The sequence below is a fragment of the Gadus chalcogrammus genome, chromosome 15, assembly GCF_026213295.1.
Source record: "Gadus chalcogrammus isolate NIFS_2021 chromosome 15, NIFS_Gcha_1.0, whole genome shotgun sequence".
Taxonomy (NCBI): Eukaryota; Metazoa; Chordata; class Actinopteri; order Gadiformes; family Gadidae; genus Gadus; species Gadus chalcogrammus.
In genome coordinates, this window is record NC_079426.1 from 1,640,518 (window position 1) to 1,666,494 (window position 25,977).

Sequence of the window (25,977 nt, forward strand, 5' to 3'; positions counted from 1 at the left end):
CTCTGTTCTGCTGCAGCAGGACAATGTCAGGGCTGATGGTGGTGGTGGTGGTGGTGGAGGGATACGCAGATCCCCGGGGGGCTGTGATACGGTTCTGGACACCAGCAGAGACCTGAGCCTGGTTCTCGTTCACCCTGTGTGCCGAGGGGACCTGAGAACCACACCGTTGCAGCGAAGTTAAAATCCCCTCAATTCAGTCTTAGTAAAGAATAAAAAATAAACATAAAAACGAACTCAGCCGTCCACCAGCATGCATTAGCATGAGGCACAGGCTGTAGGCAAACTCACCAGCCAATGGGTGTGGTTCACTGAAGGTAGATCAGCTGTGACGTGGCTGCCTCCCTCAGCCAATCCCGCTTCAGCGATGTCCCCGTTAATCTGCTCGGTCCAACCACCTGACCAATAAATCCAGAGCCATCTCAGCAAAGCACCGATGGTCAAAAACGCAAAAGATTTACCGTCTGATTCAACATGGCGACGCAACCGGGTTTTAGATCCACACTGCGGTCTGGATTTCCTCCTCTAACAGACATGTTGATATCAGAGTGAAGGGAAAAAGAAGGATTCTTCCACAATTTCTGAACTTTGTCATCGGAACAAGGCATCCATTCATGGCACAGTGGAGGCCGTTTGTTCCGGTGGCCTTTATATTCAGTCTGCACAACAATTAAACCATCTCCCCCCAAAAGCCTTGGCCCGCCTCCATCCTGGTCCCAACGCGCTCAGCGCTACAAACGAGTCCACAGTGAAGCCCCACCACCCCCGCGGAGCCCGCAGTACACTGTGGGCCACTCGCCACAATAGATCTCTTTGACCACAATGTGAGCAATCAGCTTATCGCAATTTCCAGCACACACACACACACACACACACACACACACAGCAACCGATAAACGAATAGAGGCCAGAATGTGACCGGGCGCATCGTTGTGACACCCCAAAGACTTATGAGGTAGACTTATGAAGTGTCGCCTCACGCACGGCAGAAGGCATGCAGGGAATCTCAGGTTCTGGCGAGCGCACCGCAGTGGCATCCTCCGTGTACATTCTACGGCGTGATGGCCTTTCTCACAGAGCCGTGCCGGCGTCGCTGACTCCTCTGCTGAGTTTGTATCGCAGCGTCGTAGCGATTAGCGATTAGCCTGGCCCCACACCTGAGTCTACGGGGCGCGACTGTGTTTTTCGTAGGCGCCATCCGGGAAAAAGTCCCGCCTCAAGCGCTAGGATTGGACAGTCAGTCAAACTCGCACGCTGACTCCTAAACCTAACCCTAACCCTTGCCCTAACCCTAACCCTGACCCTAACCCACACCCTATCAGAGAAATGTTTTCGATTAACGTTAGTTTATTATACATTACAATTGGAGTTACCTTCCCTGCGGTCACCTGACAGATTTGAACATTTTTGAATTGGATCAGGAAATTATACCAACGTGATTGGATGATCTCCGGCTATCGCCTCATTATTATTCTACGATAAACACCTGAGTCCCCGGGGCTTACCTGGCGGGGCGTGGCCTCTGGGGTCCTTGCTGACCCGGTCGTCGTCGTCGATGTGGACCAGCGTGGCCCGGAGGGTCACCACCCCTTTGCCTTTGCACACTCTTCTGGGGTCCAGCTCTGAGACACCAGCGAGGGGAAGGAGGAGAACGGGAACATAAAAGAAGGTGGCGGGAATCAGCTCTCCCAGCCCGCGGAGTCTGTTTGAACACACGTCGCTTGAGGCGATGGCCCTACGGGGGGGTTTCCTTAGTGATCCGGCCCCGAAAGACCGAAATAGAAACTTTAACACATCGAAACCAGGCCACCCGTCGAAGGATGTCATTACTGTGTGCGTCGCTGACAGGAAAACCAATCAGCGCCGATCACAGCGGGACACTGTGGGAGGTTTGGGACGGCGACGGTGGCTTTCCAACTGTTAACTGTACATGCGGTTCGCTTGTACAGCGACCAACAGGTTGTCACCAAATATGTTAGGGTGAAAGAAAAAAGCAAAGGTGATCCGGGCGCCCGTGGGTGCTGCTGAAAGATAGATGAGTGTTAGCAGAGCGGAGCGTCACCTGCAGCTGGAATCAGGTCAGGAGAGCCTTTCATGGCGGCGCGGGGCGCGATCCGAATGGAGGAGACCACCCGCCGACCCGGAGAGACTGCAAACAAATACATGAGGAAACACACTTTACACACCTTATCACACTTAGGCCCAATCCCATTCCTACCCCTTACCCCTTCAAAACAAGGGGGAGGGGGAGGGGGAAGGGGAAGGGGTAAGGGGTAGAAATGGGATTGGGCCTTAACACACTTTATCACACTTAACACACTTTGACACACTTCACTGACTTTTGAATGCTCAGCTGTTGAATGATGCTTCTTTAGCAATATCTCTTACTGTGTTTATTAAGGACAAGAGTAAAATGCATCAATAATATATTGATAATATAGAATAGAATACATTTATTTTTCTATTTCAATCATTACTGATAATTAAGATAGAAAAGTGACATACTTTAAGTCACATAGTGTAAAATGGTTGACAGGGAATACTATACACGACTTAAACATAATAATAAATGATATAAACACTACCATAAAAAGTATGGTTGTACCAATCAGCATGTATCATCCACAGTAGTGAGAGAAAAGCAGTACTTACTAGCTGTTAGGTCGCCCCCTTCTGGACAGCTCTGTAATGAACAAAGACAGCATTAGAACAGGTGAGTCAGAGGGTAACGTAATACCAACTTGTTTCCAGACACCAGGAGCGAAACGCCCAGTAAAACCATTTCACGAATTACTTTCAATTAAAAACAATGGACGTTTTTTGCAATTCTTACAGTTTCCCTTCCTACACCGGAGGGATGTCTGCTCCCATAACAACATCGTTGATGCCTGAGATAGATGGAGCTGCAGGCCAGGAGCACCGGCACAGATATGCTCGCAGTGGCACAGCTATGGTTGTGTTACAGGATGAAACCATATCCTCTACAAACGGTCTCTATGAATTTAGACCCTCCAGCGGTAACATCACCATTGAGGCTTGTTTGCCCATATTGATGTGCAACGTGTTGGATAAACACCATTGAAGTTCAAGTGCACAAGGCTTCAGTTTTATGATTTGATTTCAAGAGAAAGCAGATCGGGAAGAAATCTGAAACGTGCCAAACAGTCTGCACATTAGGATTCAAGCCAGAGAAAAGCTAATATCTCTCAAAGCAAACATATTGAAAATATGGAAATGTTACAATATTGTCAATTTGTCCTTGATGAATCTGGCCGACTGAAAAAACACAAGCGTCTGGAAAACGACCAAGAAACCCCCACAACCGCCATTTGCCATATTAGGCCTAATGATTATTCAACACACAAAAAAAATAGAAAATCGGAACAGGCATCTTATCGCGTACATCAACAAACACTGATCAAGCAGCGTACTTGTGCACGTCTAGTGTCCTCTGGGAAATGATACTTGAGCAGCTATTTAGGCAGTTTCCATATTCATAAAGCAGCTCCTTCGGGTTGCTTCTCCAGCTAAAGGGAGGGGGTATTCTGGACCTTTCTATCTAGCCAATGATTAGCCAACGATGGTTAGAGAGAGAAACATGGCCTTTCTTACATTATTTACGAATACTCAGTCATTATTTAGGAAAAACTCAGTCTTGCCTTTAAAGGCTGATCGTCTTGTTCAGCTTTGTCTCTAATGTGAGGGAGGGAGTGAGAGAGAGAGAGAGAGAGAGAGAGAGAGAGAGAGAGAGAGAGAGAGAGAGAGAGAGAGAGAGAGAGAGAGAGAGAGAGAGAGGCAGAGCGACTATAATATGTTAATGGCTGCTGCCTCAGTGGAGCATGCAGAGGCGGATGAGAAGGCCACCAGCAAGTGTCTGGGAGCTTCTTGCATTTCATGCAATCAGAGTTCCCAGGATAAACGCCAGAGATAGGACTGATTTAACTGCCTTAGCCCAGTTACAAATCTAGGGAACGCCTGATTTAAACAATAAGCTATAAGGTATGCATATTACAAGCCATCAATACAACTCTATCCACTCAACGAGAACTCAGGAGCAAATATTGTGATATATTTGTGAGCACAGCTTCAAATATTATCATCATGTATAAATATGTCATGATAAGGCAATTGTTCCATATGAGGCCACCGTGTTTGTGTGCCTTTCGTTCATCCTTCTCCGCTCATCTGTTAGCATCACATCAGGGAGACACACTCGTGCACGCCCACACGCACACACACACACAGACGTACACACACCCACCCCCGCTCCTACATGATATCACCACACACCTCTCCCAAAAAAACGACAACCACGTCGGAGTCACCGCACAGCCACTCTCTGTGATGCCATTACCAAAACAAGTGGTGCGCCCGTGCGGTCTTGGCAGCTGTTGAGCTCTGCTCGGGCCAGCCTTTCCAGGGCTCCTCTCAAACTAAAGTACCAGCTGACTGAGAGATGAGCCATGCGCTCTCTGGCTATCTGGCGCCCCAGCCGCGAGCCGCGAGCCCCAGCGCCCTGCATCAGCCGCGTGCTTGACGGTTAGCAGTGTGTTGCGTGGGGTTGCGTAAACACGCCGCGGGAGAGCAGCTCAACCCTGGCCTTTTTAGGAAGAGAGGGAGCAGAGGGGGACGGAGAAAGCCATCCATTAACCAGCGGGGAGGGGGGTAGAGTGAGGGGCCAGACAGGTTGGGAGGACTGGGACAGTACTGGCAGTGTTGTGGACAAGATAAAGACAAGAGTCTGATAAGAAGTTATCTCCCGACTGAATAACTAACCCCCCCCACACACACACACACACACACACACACAGACACACAACCATACACACAACCTTTACTAAAGTCATCTAGCGAGACGCGCATTCCTTCCCCACTAATCTGGAGCTGTTTGCCTTCCTCCTCTTCACACACCCGGTCCCTCCAGGTTACATACCTGTTCCAAAGTCATTTAGCATTTAAACCCATCAGCCCAAAGTTCACCTGAGAGTGTGTGTGAACTGTGGAACAGCACTTACCTGAGCTTAACGCCTTAAACCGTTTAGCTCAGTGATTAGTTTGGTTCAGTTGGTTTAAAAAATAAAAAATAAACCTACCTGCTTAGCTATTGTGATGTTTGTTAAGCGGGAAAGCATTAGGAACTGGATATACCATCACACTCGTGTTTCAATCGGGTGTTGTTCTTAAGGATTGAACGAATAAAGAAAAGTGAAACTGCAATATTATCCCGAGCAGTACAGGTTCTCACACAGCTGCCGATTTGAGAAAGATCTCTGAGCTGAGCAAACGAGCTTCTACTTCTATTGCTGAGTTACTGATGAAGCCAAACCAAAAGCTGAGGGTCTGTCAATGGTCTTACAATAACTCCTTAGAGGAAAGGCGAACCTATGTCAATACAGGAGGTTACATGTTTGTCTTGTAAGTATCCATATAGACTTTGTTAAGTAAAAAAGCAAACAGACACTTCTTTTTAAAAGAAATCGCAAGGAACCACCGGGAACTCTTTAATATGTTCTCGTCGACAAAAAGCAAACAATGCAAAGAGCCTGTCGCTCGGTGAAGTTCACACAGTCAAACTCAGTAGCAGTAGTTCTTACCTGGGGTCTTGTGGCTGTTTACTCACACACCAAAACGTCTGCTAACTCTTGTCAGCCCCCAGTCAGAGTGAGTCCAGCAGCACTAGTCTATAGCCCCTTCCTGGTCCTTCCACAGCCTAAGATGATCTGGGGCTGGCATCAGACGCTCCCTCTGCTTTTGGGGCCCCTGGGTTTAACCTTGACCCCTATCGCGACATGGTGGGTCTGTTTGTTTTCAGCAAAAGGCGTGCCCAGATGGAGCTGTCACCACATGACATGCTAGAATTTAGCACCCACTCAGCTGCACACCAGCACATTAAAACATTCTACTATTAACCCCGCCCACAGACAGTCCTCCACCCACAGCCACCGCAGGACCAGAGCCATATGGGAGACGGGACATTTGAGGATGCCTAGAATTAGCCAGGGTGAGTTAGCTTGGCTGCGGCGCATGTGTTGTTCTGGGTGTGCCTCAAAGGTCGTCATGCCAGGGATAAAACGATTAAAAGTCTGAGATGAACTGGTACGTGCCCCTAGACTACACATGTACATCAAACATGGAGAAAGAACAGAATAAACAGATTCCTAGAATATATATTGGTACAGAAGAAGAGGCAACAGAAACCTCTTCTTGAAACCTAGAAACCTTCAGAAACCTAACTTGTGAATTACATTGTGTGCATTTCTGGAGATGAAACGCACTTTTCTTTTTTTAGCGGTGATGTATTTCACACGAAACGGGAGGACGGCGCTCGTTTGCCGCTGTCAGAAGCCGCCATCAAAATGAACCACGGCCGACACAGAAGGGCTCTCATCGCCGCGGCGGACGGGGAGAAAAGAGCCGTTATGTAACCGACCCTGGGTTTCGCTTTGTCAACAAATGGCAGAGCTGGGGGAGAGAGCTGGGAGCCCAGGGATCAGAGGACAGCACCGAACAGCTCCAAACATGGCTCGAAAGGGCCGCTCTACAGAACCCCCCCTCCCCCGACCCCCTTCCATTAATTGAGAATAACCGTCCCCGATGAGCAGTCCTCACAAACCCCCGCTCACACACTCGCGCCCTCCCCTTACCATAAACAGATTCCACAGTGGACAGAGGCCAGGGATTCTACACATTCCACAGCAGCGCTATTTGAAGTTCATTTGAAACAACTGCCACATAAAAGGAAATGTTTGCAACTTCCCGCCGTTTACACGCACGACAGCGCACACCGACGCGCTCTGACGGTCCAAGCCCCTCCAAGGATGGATGGCGTGACGTACGGCTGAGAAGGAACTGGAGACCCGGGGACTGGGTCTGTTTTGATGGAGTCCTGGCGAGCTTGTGACCATGAACTTGGGCTTCCTCTGAGCTATTAGATGCTACTATAATAACCACGACGAGCCTGCTGAGGCAGGCTGGGTCTTTTCTTGTCCGGGGAAGTCCCTCACGCAGCCACTAGGTTGAAGGAAGTCAATCACCGGGACTATTTTAAAAGTGATCACACGTATTTCTTGTAAATTCACATATAGCCTAGATTAAAATCTTCCTTGATGACTTTCAATACTTTGAATTTCATGGTTTAATAAAGTTGTTTACATTTACTGGAATATTAAAACATGTAACATGTGACTTGGGAAACCTTCCCAAAAACCAGTAAGTACTGGAAGGATGGGTGAACACACACTGACATTTATTACAGTTGAAAATGACCCCTTCTGCGCTTGTATTCGACGTGTGTGTGTGTGTGTGTGTGTGTGTGTGTGTGTGTCTCTGTGTGTGTGTGTGTGTGTGCGTGCGTGCGTGCGTGCGCGCGCGCGCAAGGTCCTCTGGACGGGGTTGGCTTCCCACACAAAACACAGTTCAAGCCAGACAGCTCTGGTGATGCAGCGTGACTGCTAGGTGTTTGGAGCCCCTGTTATAAGAATGTCACCGGCTGACGGTCCAGCCAGGGTAATACATCACGGAGCGGAGAGAGCTCTCGGCTGCACTCCCAGAACCCGGCACAAATCCCGGGGCTCGGTCTCAAATGAAGGATTCAACAAGTGCTATAGAGCATCCCCTTTGAAGGATGTTCTACTTTTCAGCAGTATAACAACAATTTTGAAAACGTTTTGGTCTAAAAGCAGAAATACAGCACAAACCACAGCCGCTGTGATTCATCACAGTTGTTTACGCGGGGGTTTATTTGGCAGTATTCTCGTCGCTGTAATTGGAAAGCCGTAACAACAGATAGGCTACCGGTGATGACACAACGTCGTGTGTCATCACCGGGAAGGAGCGCAGCTGCGCACGGCGGATTCCTATTGGTTTAGATAATAGCGCGCATTATGGCGCACGTCTCACATAATGTGAGCTACGATGACAATTCAAATCATTGTCTACGGGAGCGATGAAAGCCTTATCGGAGGCTTGTTTTCTCTCCCCGGTGGTCGTGTGGGTGTGTGGGTGTGTGGTTGTGTTTTGACTGGGACGTGGAATGGAAGCTTTGAGTCTGTTTCCTGATATAACCCTCTGAGTGGCCAGGCGACAGAGCTACTTGATAATTTTGTCATAGGATATCGCGGCTAACCGTGCTTATAAACAGCCATGCGATAATCCAGCAATTTCGAGTGCAATGAATGTATCCGTGTGGGACGAGAATGCGTACCATGTCACCCGTCTATTTGCGGAATGCGCGCGGTCGATCCCTCTTATCTGGTCACACCCCGACGCGATCACAAGAGGCTGTGCCGTTTATATTTAGCTTCATACATTCCATAAATGTATTATTCATTAGGAAAACTTTTTTTTTTATCTTTCATACAATTCTGTAGACAGGGAGATCTCCGCAAGCTCGGAGCTCTGCTTGCTTGCCTTGAATTAAGAAAAAATAAATAAAAAGCCATTCGCGACTACTTCCTGTGTCAATATTTGCGAATGTGGGGTTTGTTTTTCAACTCCCCCCCCCAGATAGGAAGATGGCTCCCCACATCTATCGCCAGCCCATAAATTGTCTTTTCACAGTCTTGTTTACATGCAGTCATGATTGGCTGGACTTCTTTGTGCTAAGGGCCTTGAAAAGCCAACGCGTAGCACTTCAGCGAGCCCATCCACTTAGGACGCAGGCAGCAGATGGAGGAAAAGGGGGAGGAGGCGCTGGTTGCCAAGCGACCGGTTGTAACATTAACATGGAGTGAAAACAGAAACCCGGTGTCTGGTCTGGCTGAAACATCCGGCAAAGAACCCATCCGTTATTCACAAGACAAGCCGTGAATAACGGCTTGTCTTGTGAATAAGTTGTCCCCAACCGACTCATAAATGTCCCATGCCATATCGAGTTATGTTCACATTATTTCAGGAATGACCATGATTAGCACACTAACAACTGCTAGAAATGAGCTGATTCAATGAGGTAAATTCAGCAGATAGTCAACAACCACAGAAATAGCCTGAGAACACATTGCCCGACGCCTACAAATACAAATATGACTGCTCGTCCCAAAAATGTTGTGAAGTACAACTACCGTACTTACAGGCTAACTGACCTTTATCCAGATAGCAATAATAATGCAATGTTTGTGTGTGCCTCTCACTTTCCTGCGTTGTTGTTCCATCATTTGCTGCAGCGTAACATGTTATTACATTGTCATCAGTGTTCAAATGTGTTTTCATGTAAAGCCACCTGTACCTAAAACAACTGCAACTCAAAGCTGTGTGTCTTTAAATCAAAAAGATTACCGTGCTTGGCGATCCAGATGCCATCGTTGGTCAATCATTGAAATTCAGTTCAAGTTTCCTGAAGTTGACCCTCTCAAATCTAAGGGATCCGAGTAACGAGACTCTGGACAAGCGTTATAAAATATTTACAGCAGTGCAAGGCCCACCTTCCAACAGGTATCTACTCTATCGTCAATCAAAATAACTGTCCATGCGCCGTTGAAGTTGATTCATTGTTAAAAGTCCACAGCTAGACTGGGATAATACGCACAAGGGAATATTATTCTCTGTCGTACACTTACATCCTAATGCATAGGCTTTTGTAGACACTCACAACTAAATTAACTATATCTTAGAACATCTGTGTTAAGGCAGCCGGCCCACATCTTTGTTACCAAGAAAAATAGAATTGCAATAAATATATACAACGGAACAATCCGTGTTATTAGCAGCCAACAAGTGGAGGTGCTTATGAATGATGTTGTGTTTGTTATTCAAACATATCGACCGGCAGCGTCTAAGTTTCCGGTTTAAGTTTCATCTGAATTCCTTTCGGTATGACATCATGGTTTTGGCTTGCCCATGGGCTTGTCCTCTGAGCTGTAGAATAGCCTACCTGTTTTATTCACACATGCACACACCTCCCCATCTCTGTGCACACACTGAGAGCGCAGGCCGCATTGTCCGCATTGTGCAAACCCCCTTCTAAAACTTTGCAAACCAGACTAACCACTCTGGCAGGTGTCCGGCTATTTGTCTCCAAATAAAGGTCCTTCCATCGTGTGAACGATAGCACCTGCTGTCGCTGTGCTAAAACAGGGGCTAGGAGAACTGTTTGTCTTTCCCATTGACATAACACTTGGTGAGAACATGATGAAATCTGTTTGGCTGAATGGGGAGCATGAATCTTTGAGACTCAACAGACGATGCAGTCCGTAAGCAGTAGCACTAATGGACCAGTACACCCTGGCCTGGCCCTTCCCCACGTCCCTCAGGCTGTCTCTCTATTGACCGATAACTGTCACCAACCAGCCAGATGCAAATGCACTGTGCAGACTTATGCAAGCTAGCCAAACAAACCATTAGGGTGACTTTAGCTACAAACCGGTAAAAAAGGCTTTGCCTCATAGACTGCATATTGATGAATTATTTACATGCAGATTGGATATTTTCCCAGTTTGCATGGTATTCAGACATCATTTGCAGACCTATACCCCAAGGCACAACAAAAAAAAGTATCATTTATCACTTTGAGTCCATATCTACACTCTCTCTTTACCCCAGATATAATTAGGTTTAATTAAATCTCAGATACAGTTTGTCTGATTCCATTAATAGGGGACGTTGAATGTCTCCAACAACACTCGCCTATCATACTCGTCAAACTTCATGTTTTGGGCTCAAGTTCATGTTTTGGGCTGTAAATTGTCCCATGCGTTTGTCAAACGTTTGGCCCCAGCAGCACATTTGAGCAAAACTGCAGCAACATGTATTGACATTCAAAGTCAGTAGGCCTATGTCAACACTCGACAACAACATGAAGTGCTCTCAGTGTGGGACTGTTCTCTTATGCAACACAAGTTCATAGCCAGGCTGATACTGTGCCAGCATGTACCATGGTGCATGCAAATCAACAGAAATGTCCATTTACCATAACCATGCACTTTTTCAGACTTTACCTTATTGTCTCACTTTTCCATCTAAAGAAACATAGCACAGATTAAAAGACTGAACGCTATAACAATAAATATGGCTTTTGTTTTGCCAACACCTGGGGCATTACGCACATTTATTCCATGGAGCTAATGTCACAAGCCTGTTACGAGTGAACGTGGAGTGATTTAAATGATAGGCCATGAGCATCCATGAGACAATAGCCTAGGATACGCAGGTGCATAGAGAAAACATTCAACGCCTCACCACACAAAGTCTCAACATCCAGAAAATATATATTCCCATTATTTTGGTCAGTTTTGAATTCATGAAAATAATATGTAATTGTTTTATTCACAAACTTATATTCGACTCGAGGAGAATGATCCAATAACAAAATAACAGAAGCCCCTATATTGGGGTTCACTTGCGCAGATGGAGCATGCATAACGTGTGGGTCACATTGCGATCCATCTTTACTGCGGTAACACTTCCAAATCAAGTGGGACCTGCAGTAGCTTGTATGGAAATAACATCCGACCGAGTAGTTGTTTAATTCTTTGTAACGCTACAATATTTTCAAATCCAATGCGGTTTGAAATGACTCCGTGGAAACCTTTTTACATCACACACACACACGCCAGTTTGAGTCACGCGACCATAACACAAAGTCAGCTCTATGACGCCAAGGTAGCGAGGCTGGACATGACAGAAAGTAAAACACTTCATTTAACAGAAAATAAAAGATTGAACGAGGACCTTTTGAAGATGTGAAGGTGAGCGTATACCCATTTGTGATGGAGATGACGTAAAAGCAAATTAGCTTACCTTTCTCGACTGACAATCCAGGGTACCGTCTCGACGTTGCGGACACACGCGCCACTACGGTCTGTGAAATCGCGGCTGCTTTCATCAGCATGCGATCAGAAAGCGGCTCTAACGTCGGTATACCGCATAAATGCGTCTGCTATTTACACCGCATCTAACTACTGCTAGGACCGATGGTCGGTTCCTCCGTTGTTATTTTTTTTAAATGATTCATTTTATACTCTGACGAAACAGCACACGAGAATATTTCAGCATCCGAATTCTAAACAACCGGGTAATAATATGTTTGTGTATGGGTCATGCAGATCGACTTTGGGGAACATGGGCTTGCGTGAATACAGCGCCATCAAGTGGCTGAAACACAGGTTTGGAACAATGAAGTATGGCATTGAAGAACGCGTGGAAAACACATTTACTGTATAAACACATTTTATATATAAGTTGACCAGGAAGAAAATGGGAACGGACACTTATTAATAAATAGTGAACACTAGATCGGCACCAAGGCTTACATCACAACCACTACCACAGTTCTGCCTAATGTTAAAGAGGATGTCGATTGGCTGTGGAACAGAGGAAGCAGTTATTACGAACTATGCATTACTCAACCCAAATGATATTTATCAATAAACATTAATTCGGTTGGCCACATAGTACATTCAGATCTTGTGCAAGACGACTGAACTCGCCTCTTCCTAAAAATGAATGGCATAAAAAGTGTAATGGGGAAATAGTAAGCACTAGACACTTACTTAACTACCACAGTTCTGCTAATTGTCTGTTCTCTAGAATCGGCTTTGTCATGACATTATCCATGTTTCATAACTGACTTTCATCAAAAACCCTACATCTACAACAAGTTTAAACATTTACGAACGTTTAAATCTTTTAAATTCAACACAGTATATTGTTGCAGCAGTATTGTGTTTTTTGTGGCACTTACTGCTCACTGTCCAACATTCATGTACTTTATCCCAAAGCACTCGCGTCAAAGTGCAAAATCACAGTTTTTCCAACCCTCAACAACTTATCGATCAAAGCAAACCATCAAGAACCCCCACGATCACACCATTGGATAAAATGTACAAAAAATGAACTCATCTCTCTGACAGTCAACGCCATGAGCGCCGTATTAAACCGAAGCATATCGGTAGAAAAAAAACTGTAGTCAGCGCCACAATTAAAAAGAATACAGACGATAACACCGGAGAAGTGGAATCACCGCTGGCGGCGAGGTAAAGGCGGGGCGGATGGCCGCCGGGGAACGGCGCGCGTTGGACAGGATATGTAGCGCTCATGTATCACGGGCTCCTGATTCCTGGAAGAGCACAACAAAGAGGGTAGAGGAAGTCATTAGGCTGACCGTTGTTGGATTCTGGAACGGTTTGAGTCTTCAGTCGTTCAGGGTTTCTCACTTGGGAGTAGGCTACTGTTTGCACGGGGCTGATTGGATGATTTCTAAAAAACAAACCATGGGGTTCAAACACCTGCCTTTCTGCTAGTAGCCTACCCAGCACGTTACTATCCTGCACCAAACGAACACCACGCTGCCTGCACTATGTAACATATGTAAGGGAATTTATCGTACGTATGTTTCGGACTATTCCATTTTTGTATTCCATGATGAAATCATTATGACTACCTCAATTTCTAAATGATCATGTTCCACTGTCTCGCAGTGGGTATGTACCCATGGTGCATCCTGATGGTAAATGTGGTTCCGTCGTAAGTCACGTCTGACAGGTGCCCACATTTATTTATCTGTGCTCATTGGAGCCTCAAAGCCCTCCAGAAATAACCCACAAACTCAGTCGACCGTCGTAAACAAATGCAAAAGCATTAGGGATGTGCAATATTTACTACATTTGAATTAAACAGGCATGATTAGTTCATGTTCATTCTTTCTTCCTCAGTTAAATGTACATTTTGGTTATCTCGTCCAATGTTCTCAAACACTCTCATGTGAATTTAACGAGAAGCTTTTATCTCTTCACACCCTATCACACTTTGGTTTCCTCCCCTATAGCTCGTTGAACTAAAAAACATGTCAACATTTCCTCTTTTATCATTTTATGTTATCTCACGAGCCAAGTCACTCTTGAATCTCCCTACTCTGCATCAATTCACCAAAGAGAAGCACAAACAGTTTAAAAAAGATATATCCCCCCCCCCCCCCCCCCCAACATGGGAAGCTAGATTGCTGAAAATAAGAACTTCCCCCGGCCCCTGCTGCACGGTCTGACAGCATCAGGTTGCAGCGCGGTGGACGCTCGGTGTCACGTTCGGCCTCCAATGAGAGCTGTAGTGTGAACTCAACCACACTGACCTCTGTGGGACCGGTGGAGGGAGGTGCGGCGGGGGTGGAGGGCTCCTGGAGGGGACGCGTGTGACCACATGGTGCGGCCGTGGGGGGCGCGGCGGCGGCGGCAGGATGTCCATGGTGTCCTGGAGACCCCCCCCAAAAAACGAACATGAAAGAGGAAGAGAAACGTTCAAGACTCCATGCTCGATGAAGCGCTCACACGGTGTCAGTTTTTGGTTTCGCTCTGACTTTTTAAAGATTTGACTGAAGTAAAATTGCGTTTAGGTTGTTACATCAACACCTCTGTACGTGTCATGTTGCTTCTTAGATGTTGGCCTGGAAAATTGTTGCCAGTTCGGAAACGCACACACATCAGAGTCACCGACTAGCTATCCAACAAACCAAATGCATTCTATAACACTATCAGAAAGCGAATAACCGGGGTCTCCCCTGGTGATCCCTCCTACAGATATGGTCTGGTTTGGCTGATTGGAGTCATAGTAACCCAGACTCACCTCAAAGTCTGGTTCCGTCCCGCTGCTGGTGCTCAGGATGCTATGCGTGCTGAGTCTGTTACTCTCCGTGCCTGTGAAGGGAAACAACACTTGTGACAACGTGGATCGAATGGAGCGTTAAAAGGTTGGGTTTGTCATTATCATAGAGTCTAGTCTAAACTGTTTGTATCGACCTTGATCACAGTGAGCCCGAAGTGAGGGGTGGTTTCACAGGTCCACATTGTACAACACAGCCTCGTTTCCACTGAGCGGTGCGCTACGGTTTTGCGGTACGGTTTTCCGGCACCCTTTCAGACCGCTTGGAACCCCAACGGAAGAGTACCGAAAATAGGACCCTACCCAACTTTTGGCGCCGTACTCGTCTCGCAGTACTCCTCCGTTGGGGTACTGAGATGCCTGCAAGGGTGCCGGCAAGTTCGAGCTACACACGCCGTCTGTTGATAGGTCAACAGAATCGCACTTCCGCGCGGCAGGGGGATGATGATAGACAAACACATTACCCGCAAGGTATTTCTGGACAACGGCGAAAGCTTTGTTGATTGAAGAAAATGTCGTGGGCCGTCCTTCGTTACGTCCTACATTCCTGCTCTTTGTTCATTGTGTCGCATTCTTCTTTTACTTTAGATTTATTTGTAGGTTAGACTGTGTCGGGCTGCTATGAGATCATGATGCCGCGGCTGCTATCGCCTTCCGGCTTAAACCCCGCCCTACCATAAGGGTACTGTCGGCGGTGGATACGCGAGCCGTAACTGAGCTGCGCTGAACCGCACCCTCACTACTCCACCAAGCCGCACCGAACCGACCCGCACCCGCCGGTGGAAATGAGCCAATATATACCCCCTAATCCTTAACCGGGGGGGGGGGGGGGGAGACATCGAAGAGAAGGAACAGGGCTTGTACTTTTAGTAGCATCTGACTGATGAGGCAGTTCAGAGAAGACGAGCCATGAGGTGTCTTTAGGATAGCAGCTGGACTCACTCGAAGTGCTGGAGGTGCTCCCGGTCTTCCAGTTGCCTCTCTGAATTGAATGAGACACGGGGGGGGGCGGGGCAATCGTCCGGGAGGAATAATCATACGAAGAATATTCAGCGGTGAGCTCAGGGTCGCCGACGGTACGGCTCTGGATCGGGGCTGTTATTTCAAGAACTTTAAGAAAAGGAAGAGAATAACATGAGCCTTATGTGCAATCGGAATCTAGGCCAGAATCAAAATCTAAATCTGAAGGTGAAACATGCTTACCAACATTCCTTTTGCCCGTCTTTTTCCTCTCCTTGTGTCGTCTGTTGATGCTCCTACGTAGCTTATCTAAATTTTCCTACGGAAAAAAAAGAATAAAACAGCGATATCACGTATAGCCCCACCAATATCTGTACGGATCACCAGATAGCCACCCGGTGGCGGTTTTAGGGGTGGGGCCACACGGGGCCTGGCCCCTGCTGAAATCTGATTGGCCCCTGACGTGCCCCTGTTCCGTCAATCAATTGACGAGCTGAACTACCGGAGAATCCAACGATCGTGCAATTCCACCCCCAAACTATCGGCGGCAGTAATGTGTCAATACAACTTAGGAGCAGAAACCCCCCCCCCCGTCAACAACTCAGCGCAAGGCCGGTACGGCCCCTGAGTGTAGCATGTGGCCCCTTAATGGCCCCTGTTTCAGAAAAATCCTAGAACCGCCACTGGAGCCCCCAGAATCCCTGCTGCGGCCCTCGTACTGTGGCTCTGTGTGTGTCCGCCATACCTGCTGGCACCTCAGGGAGTTGGAGCGCTCGTGCTCACTCTGCCATGCCTTGAACTCCTGGACCGCCTCGTTGACGCTGATGAGCTCCAGCTTGACCCTCTCCTGCAGGGCGATGAGCTGCCTCTGGCCCGGGGTCTTCATTCCACTGTACGCATCGAAGGTAGCAGAGGAGCACGGAGCATGCGTCCCTGGCTCAGCTACGAGGGAAATGAGGAGCCCGGCGTTAAGTGTCTCTCACACCAGCACTAGACCCGGCGCCATTGCACGGACGGTATCTGGACGGACCTCCGTATGCCTATAAGGACGCCATCGATTATATCCAGAGAAGGATAGTTAACATACCTCACCCAGATGTATTGATGTGACTCTGTTCATATTTACCTGCAGGTCTCTCTCTCCTCGTTGGTCTCGTCGGAGGAGTGATTTGGTGATCTGAGAACACTGTGGGAGGAAAAGAAGGGGAGGTTAAGGTCGGACACTCGCAGTGAATATCGGATGAAACTATAGTGGGCACGGAGAACGTTGTGCCCGACCTCTGGTGATGTAAGGCTTGTTGTCCGGTGACACTGAGCTTTCAGGTCGGGGCATGGGGGCTGGCGGTCGATTGATTGCTCTGATGTGATAGGTCGCGGTGTCGTCGACCATATGGTAGATATCCTCTTGAAAGGTGTTGTATAGGGGGCCATCCTCTAAATTGTATTGCTCCTGCTCCAGGTCCTCCTCCTCCTCCTCCTTCTCCTCCCTCTCCTCCTGCTTGAGTTGGGGTGCGTCGTTCTGCCGGACGTCCTTCGTGTCCTCGGTCTCACGGGGTTCCCACTCCTCTCGCCTTTGGCCCGCCCCTTGTTTTGCTGTTGGATACAACACAGTCACATTGTCTTCCCCAGCAGTGATCCGATGTAGCCCTGTGAGACCGTCCTGATCTCAGAGTTCACATTCGGTTTGTCTCTGCAGAGCCGTCTGGTCTCCTGCCCACTGAGAGTCCCTTCCAAAAAGTTTCGAGTTCGGAGTTTCAGCTCATGGCAAACCACGTGCAGTCCCCAAAATGTTCAAAGACTAACACGAAGTTGCAGGGAAGGCTGACACTCTCTCTTTTATCAGAGGAAGAGCGTCACTTAGTTAATTGTTTTTGATTGGCGTGGGTTTTTCTGACATTCATTGTGAAACACAAACTTTAATATCTGGATGTTCTCATGAGTTCCGATAAGATGCACTAAACATGGGGACTACCTAGGAAGAAGGTCCTGAGCATGGCCTCCTCCGGGTTCTGGTCCTCTTTGGTCATCACTTCGTCTAGAGGGGGACATCAGCTTGTCATCAGTGTTATGCTGTTCATCCATGTTCAATGTAACACACACACACCCTGCTCCTTTATCATCATCATCATCATCATCATCATCATCATCATCGTCATCGTCATCATCATCACCACAATCATCATCATCATGTTGTTCAAGAGGAGAGCTTACACAAGTCTTCAGCACATTCCGGGTTAATGTCCAGCATGGACTCATAGATCTCCCCCGTATGCTCCGAGCACGTGAGGATGTCTTCTGAGCCGGGAGCCATCAGCATATATACTCCACTGCTGTCGTCATCCTGTGGGTCAGAACTGACCGTGTCTGCTGTCTGCTGAATAAATGAACAAAGAAACGGAAATGAATAAATGCAAAAGATTCATTGCTATGTAATATCTATGTAATATATATGTAATAGAAAAACCCAAAAGCTAGACTTGACTTAATTGATGAAAGGGGTGATACAAATAACGCTCTTCGCTAGAGTTAGGTTTTGGCCTAGAGCAGGGGTTAATGCACTTTTCGCGACTCTGTGAACTGATACTTTCGTTATAACAAAGAATCAGTTCACTGTTTCAGAGAACCCTGAGCATACCGGAATTGGTGATCCCTTTGTTCGAAAGATCTCCAGAGAGGGCTCAGAGTGTTCTGTGCGTTTCTGTGCGTTGTCAGACAGAGGCTCACCTCCAAATGGCTCGCAACACATCTCGGGTCCCGACCCGTGGTTTGAGGAACACTGGATGCTGTGATGTTAGAGAACATTGACACCGTGATACCACCCCGGTTTTGTGTCAAAAACGTACCACAAACTCGTCCATGAACCGCCGGAGATCGGTGAAGCCGCTGCGATCTGCTAGCTTGTTGGGATATTCCCCATGCCTGTTCATGACACTGATGGCCTGCAGCGCTCCGGGACAATGAAGGAGAGTCGTGGTCAGCTTCCTCAGGCCGTACTTGGCGGCAAAATGGAGAAGTGTGGGAAGGTCTTCGTTCCGCTGGTCTGAGGGGCGAGGAAAGGGTAAATGAGAGTGCATGGGTTTCACATCTCATTAGAGGCTACCGCTTGTTTAAAGAGTAATCAAACACTGACGATCAAAACCCAGGCACAGCCCCGTCTCTGGTCAGTCTTTTCAGCAACGTCTTCTTTTATATTTTAGTCGATGACCGCAAGCATGACAATAAGCTTTTAGTCTCGGCTTTGAATCGGCTTTGAAAAAGTCCCGTACTCACATGTTGACATATTGTCTGTTTCCACCTGTTCGATTCCAAAGAGCTGAAGTCCACCCAATGGCATTCTGGATTTTAACATGTCAGTGAGCATGTTGTCCACTGATTCGGTTTTATTGCACGTAATGTTGAATGCCTGCAAATACAAATGTATTGACGCGTCTTTGACCTTCTTTTCGGCTTGCATATTGATGTGGATTTTATGTTGTTACGGTAGAATCTTACCTGGCAGATGAACTCAATTGGAGAAGTCGCATTATTCAGGTAACGACTGACCGCGTCCATGTAGGTGTAGTAGGTTACAGTCGTCAAACTGACAGAAGAATGGTTCGCGAGCAAAGAAAGCGATACTTCTCCAGGAGGCATATCTGTGCATAACGAAAACACAAAAAACATGGAGCATTACAGAAACAAAAAGCATCTGAAATGCTCCAGGCCATTAATATATAGGCTACCTACCAGGTGCTATAACACTTAATGTGTATTCATTCACTATGGTCGCTACAACATGCTGTGGAGATCCATGCTCAGAAGAGAACACCACCTCGGTCTTCGTTTCAATGTCCGCTTTATGCAGTAGAATGATGTACAGAGTTGTCCGCTCCTGGGAAAATAGATTTTTACAGTCTTGTTCAAACATAATTAGGAAAGGAACAGCGTGGTTTATCATTAAGCAGACGCTTTTATACAAAACTTTATTCAAAACGATATGTTACGATCATTTTGACTGGTGCTGGTTTATAGATTAGCTGTGTAGATTGGGTTTATTTCGAGAGTTTGACGAAGCTTGTTTTTTTTTTTACAAACCGCAATGTTTCTGATTAGCTAACCACACTTAAATGATAAGGTGTAGGTGGATAGTAAACAACTTACTATGGCTAGATCTTTATCGCATTTAATACTCTTATTATTTCCATTACACTATCCAACCAACCATCAATCCATTCCTACATGGTATTCCCATTCAGGGAGTCAGGGTAAAGCATGTGAAAACCAGGACAGGGATGCCAATAAATCATAGACTCACATACACACTCGATTGGCTGAAACAGGCACCAACCCATACAAACATTGGACAGAGATACTAGCAGGCAGAACCCAAGGAAACTGAAATCAGGTAACAACTGCGCACTGCAACCCCATGGCAGGTCACAGATCGGTGTGTGATGATTATCAGCAATTGAAACCGACTGTAATCTCACCCCACAAGGAATCCTGTTTGGCTGGACGGTGAGGCACGTGGAGCACTGGACCGAGCTCTCATCCGGCTGCGCAGAATCCCCGGGGCTCGGGTCCACTATGAGGTCCGGTTCTGGTTCTTCTTCAGGTTCAGGTTCTGGGTCTGGTTCTGGTACTGGTACTGGTTCTCCTTCTTCTGCTGACAGGTACTCCTCAGCTTCAGTCTCCTCTGCGACCTCGCTGGCAGTCTGAGCGCACACCTCGTCGGATGCTTCTGGTGTTGCCTCCCTCTCACCGTCGACCTCTTCTTGTTGGTCTTTGAAGTAACAGTGACTGTGGTTACTGGTTAATATCCCCTTCAGATACACACACATGACACTCATAGAGAAACGTTCATGCATGCACGCACGTACACACACACACACACACACACACACACACACACACACACACACACACACACACACACACACACACACACACACACACACACACACACAGACACACACACACACACACACACACACACACACACACACACACACACACACACACACACACACACACACACACACACACAGGAACACTCTTAGACGCATTCATGCACACACAAACACACACACACACACACACACACACACACACACACACACACACACACACACACACACACACACACACACACACACACACACACACACACACACACACACACACACACACATATAAGGTACAGACACACAATAACGCAATAGCAAACACACAGACACAGGCACACACACACACACAGACACACGGACACACAGACACACACGGACACACACACACACACACACACACAGACACATGGACACACAGACACACACGGACACACACACACACACACACACACAGACACACGGACACACGGACACACACATAGACACAGACACACACACACACACACACACACACACACACCCACTACACACACACACACTACACACCCACTACACACACACTACACCCTCCCTGGGTCCCAGCGCCTGCCTACCGTCCTCCATGGCCGCCAGGACGGTCTGGATGTAGACGGCGGGCTCGTCATCGCTGTGCAGCTTGCTCCAGTCCTCCCAGTGGAGGAAGCTGCCCTCGGGCACCAGCTCCTCGGCCACGCCGCACAGCAGCACCACCACCCGGCGGGGGGGCTGCAGGAGGCGCTCCAGGGCCCAGAGCAGGTCCTCGTCCCCCAGCAGGTCCAGCAGGGCGGCGGTCAGCAGCAGCACCACGCACTGGCTCCGGTGGAAGCGCTCCAGGTCGTAGCCGACGGGGCCGTCTCCCGGCGAGACGGCGTAGGACCGGACGGAGCCGTCGGGGAACGCCGCCATGGACCTGAGGATGGCGTCCAAGTACTCGGCCCACTCCTGGGCCTCGGGCGTGTGCAGGATCAACAGCTCGCAGCCGTCAGGGGGCGAGTCTGCCGGAGGAGCAGAGGAAGTTATTAACATCAGCACTGACTAATGTTTAACACCCGCCGACGCGGGTCAATAGTCCAGGACATGACACCCACGATGACATCCCACTGGTGACACATCGGCCCGTGGCCACCGGTGATGTGACGGCCATGTGATGTTTGGGATGGAACCGTTCCACAGTCACACCGTCAGCCCTTGCCCGTGCTACGGGATGCTACGTGCTACGGGATGCTACGACATCCCGTGCTACGGGATGTCGAGATGGGTGCGGTGGCAGAATGAATGGCCGCTCTCCGTGGCACGGCGAGCGCACCCTCTCTCCGTGGCACGGCGAGCGCACCCTCTCTCCGTGGCACGGCGAGCGCACCCTCTCTCCGTGGCACGGCGAGCGCACCCTCTCTCCGTGGCACGGCGAGCGCACCCTCTCTCCGTGGCACGGCGAGCGCACCCTCTCTCCGTGGCACGGCGAGCGCACCCGCTCTCCGTGGCACGGCGAGCGCACCCTCTCTCCGTGGCACGGCGAGCGCACCCTCTCTCCGTGGCACGGCGAGCGCACCCTCTCTCCGTGGCACGGCGGGGCACACCTCCTCTCCGTGGCACGGCGAGCGCACCCTCTCTCCGTGGCACGGCGGGGCACACCTCCTCTCCGTGGCACGGCGAGCGCACCCTCTCTCCGTGGCACGGCGAGCGCACCCTCTCTCCGTGGCACGGCGAGCGCACCCTCTCTCTGTCCCCCGCCACAAAAAGACCAGAAAAAAAAAAGAGGAAAAAACTGGGCAAACTTCACACTGTGTCAACACTACTCTGGGTGATTTAGTTTGACTCATTACACTGTTTAATCAGGTCGGAGTCACCCCCTCCTACTCCATACTGGGAAAGGACCCAGATCCAGTGGATCCAAGGGCCGTTCATTGGGTTCTGGACAAAGGGTCTCCTGGCGGTTTCGGGTGATTGAACCATACAGGAAGCCCACGCTCACTTCCTCTTTCAGTTTAGCTGTGTTACGCTCCCACAGCTGATAAAACAGCTAGCACCATTATTACCCAAACCGAATGACACACATTCATTTCACACTCAAAACGTCGAAACCTAAAAAACATTTAATTGGGTTGTTTTCCGTGTCATCGTTTGCTCAAATGTTCCATGTGTCACGGTTTAAGCATCAGGAAATTGTACTTCAACGTAAATCATTTGAGTAAAGGTGTCATTCTCGAAGTTCCAAACCTGAGGTGGCCTCCATAGCTGAGCAGTGTGGCCTTCGTGTCTGAAGTCCCCGCGAGACGCTGGTCCTCTGCGGCGGCAGCTCTGTCTCTGGTGGACTAGCACCCGGCGATGTGCTTCAGCGGACAACGTTCACGCCAATGAGCTCTGTCATATAAATAGCACCAGTTTCCTCATCAAGAGTATACTCGGCACCACTTCCTGAAAAGCTGTGAAAGTACAGCCCACAGGGCCGTCCTCAAGCACAGTGTTTGTATTACACCTGAAGCATGCTGGCTCGTCCATTCTCTGACCTCTCTCTGGCACGCACACACACACACAGACACACACACACACACACACACACACACACACAGACGCGCATACACACACACACACACACACGCGCGCGCGCGCACACGCACACACACACACACACACACACACACACACACACACACACACACCATTGACATATAGCCACTTTTTGCGTATGTACAATGCATGTTCTCTTTCATTTCCTTAATAAGTGAAAATAGGTTCTTACATTTGCAGGCATGTAAACACAGACCACTCATTTCTAATATATTATTTAGATTGTTCACTCATGACACAATCGTGGACAATTATCAATTGTAATGTAACTATAATTGCAGGCCTTCCTCTCTATAATTGTGTAACCTTCTGTGACCTCTGGCACCTGTTCCAAATAGCAACGGACACTTTACATATCCTACCACTAGAGGGCAGCATGCAATCAATTAAAAAATGGACGAGCGCTAAATTTGTCCCCCTCAGTTGAAAAATAAACACGGCAATAAACAGAGCATGCCTTGGTCTAGGACTGTGTGTTTAAGCAAGTCCAGCCTAGGGGTGGCCGGTAATAAATGCTTAAAATCGTCATAATTTATATCTAGCTATGAAGTTGCATGATTGTATTGATACCACTACTTGGCCAAATGCCAAGTAGGCTAACAGGGATTCCCCAGTCCATTTAAGGCAATTAGTACGGTAAACCGAGACAAAAACTGGCTATTATGTGTATTTAACTGTTTATTCTGAACAATCGCAGCAGAATTAGAATAATTTGTCAGGTTTGACCGTCTCCCACCAGTAATGTGCACTGTGAAACATTTAGCCGTTTAATGTAGCCTATGTCACCTTGCGGAAACACATTTTGATTCACAATCTCGAAAAAAAGGTTGTTGGTTCAGGATTATCAAAATAACCATATGTGGCGAATAGCGATGATTATTACTGGATTCAGTTCATTTGTATTTATGACCAAAACACCACAAATGTTCAAACCAAGGGTGAACATCGCCTGACAGAAAGGACCCTGACTGGTCTGTTAGTATCAAACAGTGCCACTATAACATCACGTCACTAGAACTTATGTTCAAGTGACCTCTCGCTGGTCACACAAAGCATCGGAAATGTCCCTCTGATGACAAATATCATTTTAATGACAGAGTTTAAATGAGATTAACGAGAACCAGTTATTAGGAAGGGAGAGGGGGCTATTTAAGACCTGTTTCTTGTTGAGGATTGGAGTCACAGTTCTCCAGGAGAGCTTCCATCACATGTGAGTTATCTCTAACTTTATATGCAGCTGATGTTGGGACATTGCCCTATGAGGTCCCTATGGGCGAGTCTTTGGATTCAGATATTTCCTGGTTCCAATATCACGGGGAGTCCACAGACTTTGAATTATTATGTTTCTACTAAAATCACTTACAGTCAAATAAGTGTTTCATTTTCCCCCCCTTCGGCCCGCTTAAGCCTCAGTCCACCGTGGGCCCTGTTCTGGTAACAACAAAATTCACGTTCCGACTTCTGAAACGCTCTGTGAAGCGCAGAGTGATCCATGACCCGTCTTTAAGCACAATTTCCTGCCAAAAAAAGAATCCCCTAATTTCTTCTAAGTCCACCATTAGCTACTATAAGCATGACCGGACGGTTACCTTATGTTGGGGCTCCCTTGAAACCACTATCTATTAGGTGGCTCAAGTCAAATCCCCCCAGTCTGAGTTTAATAAGAGAATAGTTTGCTCCTATATTTTAACCTTGTTATCCAATATCCTGCCTTGTAGTTCGGCTGTGTGTGTGGGTGTGTGTGTGTGTTTGTGTGTCCGTGCGCACGTGTGTGTTTGCAATTGTTCTGCATGCATGTGTGTTTGTGTTTGCATGTGCGTGTGTCTTGGATTGTGTGTGTTTCTTTGCATGAGTGTGATTGTGTGCATTTACGTGTGTGTGTGTGTGTTTGTGTGTGTGTTCATGTGCGTGCATGTGACTGAGTTTGTCTGTGCGTGTTTGTGTGTGTGCGTGTATCAGTATGTGTTCGCGAGTGTGTGTGCATGTATGTCTGAGTGTGTGTGTGTGTGTGTGTGTGTGTGTGTGTGTGTGTGTGTGTGTGTGTGTGCGTGTATGTTTGGGTGTGTGTGTGTGTGTGTGCGTGTATGTGTGTGTGTGTGCGTGTATGTGTGTGTGTGCGCGCACGCGCACGTGTGTGTGTGTGTATGTGTGTGTGTGTGCGTGTATGTGTGTGTGTGTGTGCGCGCACGCGCACGTGTGTGTGTGTTCGCGCACGCGCACGTGTGTGTGTATGTGTGTGTGTATGTGTGTGTGTGTATGTGTGTGTGTGTGTGTGTGCGCGCACGCGCACGTGTGTATGTGAGTATGTGTGTGTGTGAGTGCGTGCGTGTGTGCGCGTGCATGCGCGTGCGTGTGTGCGCGTGCGTGCGTGCGTGCGTGTGTGCGCGTGCGTGCGTGCGTGCGTGCGTGTGTGTGTGTGTGTGTGTGTGCGCCACAGGGCCTGACCCCAGCGTGATGGAGTGGGACGCTGTACAGCGCGCTCTTCAGGTTTCTCTCCAGCCACAAAAGAAGCCGTAGCCCCCCCCCCCCCAACCCGACCCCCCACCCAGCCCAGCCACGACGAAGATGGGATTGGGCTTTAGGCCCAATCCCGTTTCTACCCCTTACCCCTTCCCCTTACCCCTTCCCCTTACCCCTTCAAAACAAGGGGTAGAAATGGGATTGGCCCATAGTCTGGAGGAGAGGCTGAAGGCCGGCCTCCGCTCTCTGCTCTATGGTGGTAATAACCGCTCCACACAAGAGGGAGTCAGAAGAAAACAGCAGGGTACTGTACCTCTCAGGGTACAGTACCTCTCGGGTTACCGCCGGTACGCTCCCGTTACCCAGCTACCTTACTGTACTTTCCCCAGGAAACCGTCCGCTCATATCTCCGCCGAGGACATTTTGGGGGACTTTTTTTTTTTTTAACCCCGAGAAGGAAATCGAGAAAATACAAAGCAAAGATCAGGGGGAGGGAAACAGA

General features: G+C 48.3%; 1 protein-coding gene across 1 annotated transcript in view; it reads right to left on the reverse strand.

Moving 5' to 3' along the window:
- Positions 1–1,611: 1,611 nt before the first annotated feature.
- Positions 1,612–25,977, reverse strand: part of pik3ap1 (phosphoinositide-3-kinase adaptor protein 1) — a 43,792-nt gene continuing 19,426 nt past the window's right edge. The window contains exons 3-22 of the mRNA XM_056609384.1: positions 22,665–22,808; positions 21,023–21,442; positions 20,013–20,305; positions 19,270–19,414; positions 19,036–19,178; positions 18,814–18,946; positions 18,387–18,583; positions 17,755–17,917; positions 17,516–17,578; positions 16,822–17,136; positions 16,670–16,729; positions 16,289–16,485; positions 15,787–15,862; positions 15,526–15,693; positions 14,548–14,618; positions 14,057–14,175; positions 11,731–13,048; positions 2,650–2,680; positions 2,060–2,146; positions 1,612–1,699 (exon numbers count right to left, since the gene is read on the reverse strand). Of these exons, the coding sequence (XP_056465359.1) occupies positions 12,949–13,048; positions 14,057–14,175; positions 14,548–14,618; positions 15,526–15,693; positions 15,787–15,862; positions 16,289–16,485; positions 16,670–16,729; positions 16,822–17,136; positions 17,516–17,578; positions 17,755–17,917; positions 18,387–18,583; positions 18,814–18,946; positions 19,036–19,178; positions 19,270–19,414; positions 20,013–20,305; positions 21,023–21,442; positions 22,665–22,680 (2,679 nt within the window). The 5' untranslated portion in view covers positions 22,681–22,808 and the 3' untranslated portion in view covers positions 1,612–1,699; positions 2,060–2,146; positions 2,650–2,680; positions 11,731–12,948. The remainder of the gene's footprint in view (positions 1,700–2,059; positions 2,147–2,649; positions 2,681–11,730; positions 13,049–14,056; positions 14,176–14,547; positions 14,619–15,525; positions 15,694–15,786; positions 15,863–16,288; positions 16,486–16,669; positions 16,730–16,821; positions 17,137–17,515; positions 17,579–17,754; positions 17,918–18,386; positions 18,584–18,813; positions 18,947–19,035; positions 19,179–19,269; positions 19,415–20,012; positions 20,306–21,022; positions 21,443–22,664; positions 22,809–25,977) is intronic.